Here is a 9646-nt window from a genome sequence, read left to right as displayed (position 1 = left end):
CCAAGCTATTGGAAGACAGAGGAACATGAGTCTATGTGAATTTGAGGCAAGGCTGATGTATAGAATGAGTTCTAGGACAGCCAGACCTACATAGAGAAACCCTGCCTTGAAAAACTCCACCCCAGTTGTTTTACTGCATATATACATGTGCTTGGCTTATATTTATGTCTTGTAATATGTTCACATCTGGTGCTTGTAGATATCAGAACAGGGTCTTGTGTGCTCCAGAAATGGGGTTACAGATAGTTATAAGCCACCATGTGTATGTTGGGAATCAAATCCTACTACTATCCTTGAAAAACAGCCAGTGTTTTTCACTCTTAACTACTAAGCCATCTCACTAATTCTTGTAGAAGATCTCAATTATTCTCAAATTATTCTATAAATTCCCACAGAGCTAGCATCACACTGATAGCAAAGCCAGAAAGATACACAATAAAGAAGAAAATTATAGGCTGGGGGTGGTGGCACATGCTTTTAATCATGCCATGACTTAAGAGGTAGAGGCAGGTGGACCTCTGTGAGTTCGAGATCAGTCTTACAAAATATGTCTAGGAAAGCCAGGACTTACTTTTTTAAACAGAGAAACTCTGTCTTGAAAAACCACACACACACACACACACACACACACACACACACACACACTTATACACTATATACATATTTGGTTTCCTGATTAACATAGGCAAATAATTACAGTAAAACATTTTAAAAAACATATTTTAATAACAAATCAATTTTTACAAATTTAACAAAAAGTGATGAACTTTGAAGAAATAAAAGGATAAAGGGTGGTTAGGTGTTTAGACTAAAACAGAGAAGAGAATACAGAGTCAGAGGGAGTGGTTACACCTGTACTCCTGATATCACCATAATTTACATACTGCCTATAAATTTGTTTTTCAGGTTGACATTTGCCATTGTGCAATAAAACAAGGTCCTAAGTTTGTAATACCTTAGTATGGGACTTATTATACAGTGACACGGTATAGAATAATCTTTATGAAAACTTCCATCAAGTACAAAGGAATTAGATTTCTTCAGAATAAAACATATATGAAAAGAAAGTATGACAAATTTGTGAAATGCTGTTACTTCAGAAACAAAGTGATATATTGACACAAATTTGCTGTATTAAATGGTAAAACATACAAATATTTCAGAGGCAAAGTTTACATATATGAATTGAATCTGTTCATCAGCACATGTAATTGATAAAGGAAATAAATCCTTGTGAAATATAATTGTCAAGTTGATAAAATATGTGAATGATTAAAGAGGAAGAACTCACAAATAAGGATTTCAAAATCAAACTAAATAAAGAAAAATGATAGTGAATACAGGAGTTAGACTATAAACACAGCATGTATTTCAACATAAAAAAGGGATTAGCCTAATATTGACTAAAAAATAATAACCTGTGGCATCAACTACCACATTATAACTTTATATGTGAGTTTTCAGATGCTGAAGAATAATAAGCCTTCAAATTTGTCGTTCAATTTAAGAAACAAAGAAGCTAGTCTTTAAGAAGGCTTTTTTCTCCTACCATATGTATTGTCCCTGATATAATGAAGTGAATTCTTTTCTGGCCTTAATAATATGATGTAGCACTTGGGGGCAAAGATAATGCCTAAGAGTGATGTACTGGAAGCCAAGATAGAGAAGACTTCCATAGCCACCATGATCTTCCCCTTGGTGCTGTGGTAGACAGGTAGGAATGTGACCCAGACACTGCAGAACACCAGCATGCTGAAAGCCAAGAGCTTGGCTTCATTGAATGTGTCAGGCAGATTTCTGGACAAGAAAGCCATAAAGTAGCTCACTAGGGCCAGTGCTCCCAGATATCCCAGGGTGCAATGGAAAGCAATAGTAGAGCCTTTGTTGCAAATGATGATGATGTGTCCATGTTCTGAGTGAGCATCTTTATCAATAAAGGGAGGAGATGTTGTCAGCCAAATTCCAGAAAGAACAACTTGGATCAGGATACAGATGGGAATAATGTAATTAGGGGCTCTTGATATCAGTAGCCATCTCCTCATTCTTCCTGGAGAAGTGATCTTGAAGGCTATAACTACAGTGATAGTTTTGGCCAAGACAGTAGAAAGAGCCACAGTGAAGAGAAGTCCAAAAATGTTTTGCTGCAGGATACAGGTGGCTGTGCTAGGATGGCCAATGAAGAGCAAGGGACAGAGAAAACAGAGTGTCAGAGTGATGAGCAGGGTATAACTAAGAGCCAGGTTATTGGCTTTGACAATGGGGGTGTCTCTGTTCTTCAGAAACACCATAAGAACAACAGCTGTAAGTGAGGAAAAGCCCATAGACATGAAGCTGAGTGTCTTCCCCAAGGGGTCATCATAGGCCAGAAATGTCACAGTTTTCTGTAGGCAGTGTATCTTCTCTGGGTTTGCATAGTGAGTTTCTGGACACTTCATACACTGGTCCATATCTGGCAGAAATGCAGTTTATAGTGAGCATATACTCTGGTTTCTCCTTTTATCCTAAGACATTTCCCAGCTCCAGCACAGCGCACCATTATCAGAACCATCTTGCTTTGTTTATAATGTAAACATAAAAACATTTTCCAGATAATATTTCTAAACTCAATATTCTTTTACTTTATGCTGATATAAATTAAACAGCCCCAATGCTTCTTCATCTGTCCTTACCCACATGGTACTCTTGCATTTAGTGACACATTAGTTGTACCTCCTTTAGAAGACATCAAAACACTGAAATACATCCCATGAACCTAATTTGGCTCTAACCAAGTAAATGACTCTAACCAAGCAAATGAAAGATCTATGTAACAACACCTTTAAAACTCTGTGGAAAGAAATCTAAGAAAACCTCAGAAGATGGAAAGATCTCCAATGTCTACGGATTGGCAGTATTTACATGGTAGAAATGGCCATCTTACCAAAAGCAATCTACAAATTTAATCCCTATCAAAATTGCAAATTGATTCTTCACAGGGATAGAAAGAGCAAATTCTATCTGAAGTAACAAACAAACCAGGAAAACAAAAACTATTCTCAACAATAATTGAACTTCTGGGGGAATCACCATTCCTGACCTCAAACTATACTATAGATCAATAGTGATAAAAATAGCATGTTATTGATACAGACACAGACAGAGAGGTCAATAAAACAGAATTGAAGACCCAGAAATAAATGCACACACTTATGATTACCTGATCTTGGTCAAAGAAGTCAAAACCATCCAGTGGAAAAAAGACAGCATTTTCAACAAGTGGTTCATGTGGCTGTCAACATGTAGAAGAATGCAAACTGATCCATTCCTATCTACTTATACAAAGCCTAAGTCCAAGTGGATCAAGGATCCCTACATAAACCAGATACACTGAGTCTAATAGAAGAGAAAGTGTGAAAGAACTCGAAACACATGTGCACAGGAGAAAATTTCCTGAAAAGAACACCAATGGCCCAGGCTCTTAGATCAACTATAAACAAATGGGATCTCATAAAATTGAAAAGCTTCTGTAAGGCAATAGACACTGTCATCAGGACAAAATGGCCACCTACAGATTGGGAAAAGATCTTTACCAACCCTACATTCCATAGAGGCTATTATCCAATATATACAAAGAATTCAAGAAGATAGACTCAAGAGAACCAAATAACCCTATTAAAAATGGGATACAGAGTTAAATAAAGAATTCTCAACTGAAGAATTTTGAGTGGCTAAGAAGCACCTAAAGAAATGTTCAACATCCTTAGTTATCAGAGAAATGCAAATCAAAATGACCTAATCAGAGTAGCTCAGATAAAAAACTCAGGTGACTGCAGATGTTGACAAGGATATGGAAAAAGAAGAATAAGCCTCTATTGCTGGCAGGATTGCAAGCAGGTACAACCGCTCTGGAAATCAGTGGCATTTCCTCAGAAATTGGAAATAATTCTACCTGAGGACCCAACTATACTGCTCCTTGGTATATATTCAAAAGATGGTCCAACGAATAACAAGGATACATGCTCCACCATGTTCATAGTGGCTTTATTTATAATAGCCAGAAGCTGGAAACAACCCAGACGTCCCTCAACAAAAAATGGATACAGAAAATATAGTACCTTTACACAATGGAATACTACTCAGCTATTAAAAACAATGACTTCATGAAATTCATTCCAAGGCAAATGGATGGAACTAGAAAATATCATCCTGAGTGAAGTAACTCAATCACAAAAGCACACATATGGTATGTACTCACTGATAAGTGGATATTAGCCCAAAGGCTTAGAATACCCACAATACAATTCATAGATCATATGAAGCTCAAGAAGAAGGGAGAAAAAAGTGTGGATGCTTCAGTCCTACTTAGAAGGGGAAACAAAATAATCACAGGAGGTAGAATGATGGAGGGACCTGGGTAAGAGAGAGGAGGGATAGGAAAAATGAGGGGCAGGATCAGGTGAGAGGAGATGGGGAAGAAGTACAGATGGTCATGAAATTGAAAGGAGGTGTGTGATAGTGGGTGATGGGGAACTGGGGATAGCCTGATAGTCTCAGATACCAGGGAAGCAAGAGGCTCCCAGGCTTCAATGCAGATGACATTAGCTGAAATACCCCCAAAAAGGGGAGGTAGAATCTATAGAGGCTATATCCAGTGATGGCCCTTGGTTAAGGGATGGGGCCACCTATCCAACTCAAAAATTTTAACCCAAAAATGTTCCTATCTAAGGGAAATGCAGGGACAAAGAGTGGAGCAAAGACTGAAGGAAAGGCCATCTAGTGACTGCCCCAACTAGGGATCCATCTCATCTACAGACACCAAATCCAGACATTATGGATGATGCCAAGAAATGATTGTTGATAGGAGCCTGGGATGGCAGTCCCCTGAGAGGCTCTGCCAGAACCTGACAAATACAGATGTGGATACTTGCAGCCAATCTTCAGACTAAGCACAGGGACCCCAATGGAGGACTTAGGGGAAGGATCGAAGGAGCTGAAAGGGTTCACAACCCCATAGCAAGAACAACAATATTAACTAACTGGAACCCCCAGGGTTCTCAGGGACCAAACTACTAACCAAAGAATACATATGGAGGGACCTACCCATGACTCCAGCTGCATATGTAGTAGAGTATTGACTTATCTGGCATCAATGGAAGGGGAGGCCCTTGGTCCTGTGGATGCTCAATGCCCCAGCATAGGGAGATGCTGGAGCATAGAGGCAGAATTGGGTGGGTAGGTGTGGGAACACTCTCATAGAGGCAAGGATAGGGGGATGGGCTGGGGGTTTACTGAGGGCAAACTGGGAAGGGGGACATTTGAAATGTAAATACATAAATTAATCAATAAAAACCAACCAACCAACCAACCAAAACCCACAAATGATCATTCATCTTGATTAAGTAGGCTTCATTCTAGGGATGCAAAGTTGGTTCAATGTATTAAATCCATTAATGTAATCCACTATATAAATAAACTCAAAATATCACATGATCATCTCATTAGATGCTGAAAAAGGATTTGACAAAATACAATACTCTTCATGTTAAAAGTATTGGAAACATCAAGAATTCAAGGCCCAAATCTAAACATAATAAAAACAATATACAGCAAACCAACAGCCAATATCAAATTAAATGGCAAGATACTTGAAACAATCCCAGGATGTTCATGCTCCCCTTATCTAGTCAATATAGTACTCGAAGTTCTAGCAATAACAATAAGACAACAAAAAAGAGATCAAGGGGATACAAATTGGCAAGGAAGAAGTTAAGACATCACTATTTGCAGATTATATGATAGTATACATAAGTAACCCCAAAATTCTACCAGAGAACTTCTACAGCTTATAAATAACTTCAGCAAAGTGGCCAGATATAAAATTAACTCAAACAAATTTATACAAATGATCAACGGGCTGAAAAAGAAAATAGCAAAACAACATCCTTCAGAGTAGTCACAAATAATATAAAATATCTTGGAGGTAACTCTAACCAAATATATGAAAGAACTGTATGACAAGAACTTCAAGTCTCTCTAGAAAAAAATTGAAGAAGGTCTCAGAAAATGGAGAAAACTTCCATGCTCATGGATTGGTAGGATTAACATAGTAAAAATGGCCATTCTACCAAAAGCAATCTACAGATTCAATGCGATCACCGTCAAAATTCCAATACAATTCTTCACAGATATGGAAAGAGCAATTCTCAATTTCATATGGAAAACCAAAAAACCCAGGATAGCAAAAACAATTCTCAACAATAAAAGAACTGCTAGGGGAATTACCATCCCTGACCACAAGCTATACTACAAAGTAATAGTCATAAAAAACTGCATGGTATTGGTACAGAGACAGACAGGTAGATCAATGAAATAGAATTAAAAACCCAGAAATAAAACCACAGATTTAAGTACTCTTGATCTTTGACAAAGAAGCCAAAAATATACAATAAAAAAGCATCTTCAATAAATGATGCTGGTCTAACTAGCAGACAGTATGTAGAGAAATAAAAATAGATCTATATTTGTCATCTTGCACAAAGCTGAAGTCTAAGGTGGATCAAGGACCTCAACATAAAACCAGATACACTGAATCTAATAGAAGAGAAATTAGGAAAGATCCTTGAACTCATGGGCATGGGGGGTAATTTCCTAAACAGAACTCAAATAGCTTACACTCTAAGATCAAGAATTGATAAATGGGACTTCATGAACCTGAAAAACTTTTGTAAGGCAAAGGATATACTCAATAGGATATATCAACAATCTGCAGATTGGGAAAAAATCTGTACAAACCCTACATCCAATAGAGGGGGTAATATCCAAAGACTATAACGAACTGAAGAAGCTAATCACCAAAAAAACCAAACAACTCAATCTAAAAATGGGGTATAGAGCTAAACGGAGAATTCTCAACAGAGCAATCTCAAATGGCTGAGAAGCACTTAAAGAAATGCTAAAAGTCTTTAGTTATCAGAGAAATGCAAAACAAAATAATCCTGAAATTCTTACACCAATCAGATTGACTAAGATCAAAAACTCAGGTAAGAGCACATGTTAGCAAGATTGTGCAGAAAGAGAAACATTCTTCCCTTGCTGGTCTGATTGCAAAGTGGTACAGCCACTCTGGAAATCAATCTGGAGGTTCCTCAGAAATTTGGAAATAGATCTACTTGAAGACCCAGCTATACCACTTCTGGGCATATACCCAAATGATGCCCGACTATGCCACAGATGCACTTGCCCTACTATGTCCATAGTGGCCTTATTTGTGATAGACAGAAGCTGGAAACAACCAAGATGTCCCACAAGGGAAGAATGTATACAGAAAATGTGGTTCATTTACACTTGAAATAATATTCAGATATTAAGAATGAGCATATCATGAATTTTGCAGGCAAATGGATGAAACTAGAAAATATCATCCTGAGTGAGGTAACTCAGGCCCAAAGGACAAGCATCATATGTACTCACTAATAAGTACATATTAGCCAAAAAAGTACAGAATACCTAGAATACAATCCACAGTATTCAAGAAGGTTAACAAGACAAAGGGCCCAAGTGAGAATGCTTCAATCCTACTCAGGAGGGAAAAGAAAGCAGAGGGCAGAGGGAGAGGGGGTACCTGGATAGAATAGGAGAGAGGGAGAGGAAAGGGGAACATGATCAGGTAACAGGGGCGGGAGACAGGAGTGAAGGCCGAGGTCTAGCAGCATGAATCAAAATACTCAACTTTGGGAGGTGGGAGGTAGGAGGTACGAGGTAGGAGGTGGGAAGACTCGCAATGTGCCAGAGACCTGGGCAGAGATACCTTAGATGAAATGCCCAATAGCGGGGAAAGGGAACTTGTAGATTCTACCTCCAGAAGAAAGAAAGAGCATCAAGTGGAATGATTGTATTTCCATTCCACAGTCAAAAACTCTAATCCAGAATTGTTCCTAAAAGAACTGCAGAGACAAAAATGACCAAGGGAAAGGAGATCTAGTGACTGGTCCAAATTGGAACCCATCTCAAGTAGATGCTCCAATGCCTGACACTATTATTGATTCTTTGGTGTACTGACAGACAGGAGCCTAGCATGGCTGCCCTCCCAGAGGCCCAACAAGTAGCTAACTGAGACAGATGCAGATGAGTCAGTGGACTGAAGTTGGGGACCCCTGCAGTTGAATGAGAAAAAGTCTGGAAGAAGTTGTGGAGGAGGACAACCCCATAGGAAGACCAAGAGTCTCAACTAACCCTGTGATCTATCAGCCACTGAGCCATCAACCAGGGAGCATACACTAGCTGGTCTCATGCCCTGGACACATATACAGCAGAGGACTGCCTAGTCTGTCCTCAGTGAGAGAAGCACATAACTCTTAAGAGAATTGAGGACCCAGGGAATGGGGAGGACTGGTAAGGTGTGTGTGTGCGTGTGTGGGGCATGGTACATCCTCTTAGAGACAGAGGAAGAGGACTGAGATGAAGATCTGTAGGAGGGCAGAACGGTGTGGGGTGGGGGTGGGGGTGGGCATTGGGGGACTGTAAAAAAGGTTAAAGATACAAAAGAAAACCAAGAAACACACCAACACACAAACATGCAAACAGGCAAAGGAAATTGTTCAAGACTTGAAAATGGAAATAAAGCAATAAAGAAACCATAAGAAGGGATTTCTGGAAATGGAAAATTTAGGTGGATGAACAGGAATCTGGTGCAAGTATCACAAAAAGAATACAAAAGATGGTAAAAAGAATCTCAGGGGTTGAAAACGTTATAGAAAAAAATTCATTATTCAGTGAAAATATTCAATCTAAAAAATTCCTAACATGAAACATCCAGGAAATCTGGGACATTATGAAAAGACCAAACCTAAAAATAAAAGATATACAAGAAAAAGATTACCAGTTGACAAACTCAGCAAACACATTTAACAAAATTATAGAAGGAAGATTTCCTAACCTAAAGAAGGTTATAAAGGTACAAGAAGCTTGCAGAACATCAAGTGATTGGATGCGAAAAGGAAGTTACCAAGCCACATAACAATCAAAACACTAAATTTACAGAGGAAAGAAAGAATATTAAAAACTTCAAGAGGAAAAGACAAAGTAGTATATAATGGCAAACCTATTAGCATTATACCTAACTTCTCAAAGGAGAACCTAAAAGCCAGAAGAGCTTGGAAAGATATCTTGCAAACCCTAAGAGACCTCAGATGCTAGCCCATACTACTACAGCTAACAAAACTTTTAATCACCATAGCTGGAGAGATCAAGATATTCTATGTCAAAACCAATTTCAACAATATTGTTCCACCGACCCAGCCATACAGAAAATAGTAGAAGGGAAACTCCAACTCAATGAGGATAACTATACTCAAGAAAACACAAAAAATAATTTCAATGGATATTCTAAAAGCCAGAAGGGCCTGCTCTCAGAGACCACAGATGCCAGTCAGCAACTGAAACAGTAACTGAAAAAGTTACTGTAGATGGAGAAACAAGGTATTTCATGACAAAGTCAAACTTAAACTCTATCTATCTATAAATACACCCTGTAGAAAGCTCTAGGAAGGAAACTTCAACCCAAGGAGATTAACTACACCCATGAAAACACAAGCAATAAATAATTTCACATCAGCAAAACTAAAGGAAGGGAAACACACACACATACACACACAGAGAGAGAGAGAGA

General features: G+C 38.5%; 1 protein-coding gene across 1 annotated transcript in view; it reads right to left on the bottom strand.

Annotated features, from left to right (window-relative positions):
- Positions 1 to 1526: 1526 nt before the first annotated feature.
- LOC116101508 (vomeronasal type-2 receptor 116-like) overlaps positions 1527 to 9646 on the bottom strand; it is a 38609-nt gene continuing 30489 nt past the window's right edge. Inside the window, exon 6 of the mRNA XM_031385034.1 lies at positions 1527 to 2449. Coding sequence (XP_031240894.1) covers positions 1527 to 2449 — 923 coding nt within the window. The remainder of the gene's footprint in view (positions 2450 to 9646) is intronic.

The sequence above is a fragment of the Mastomys coucha genome, unplaced genomic scaffold (assembly GCF_008632895.1).
Source record: "Mastomys coucha isolate ucsf_1 unplaced genomic scaffold, UCSF_Mcou_1 pScaffold21, whole genome shotgun sequence".
Taxonomy (NCBI): domain Eukaryota; kingdom Metazoa; phylum Chordata; class Mammalia; order Rodentia; family Muridae; genus Mastomys; species Mastomys coucha.
The sequence above is the reverse complement of the archived record's forward strand: the minus strand, read 5'-3'. Positions and strand labels throughout refer to the sequence as shown.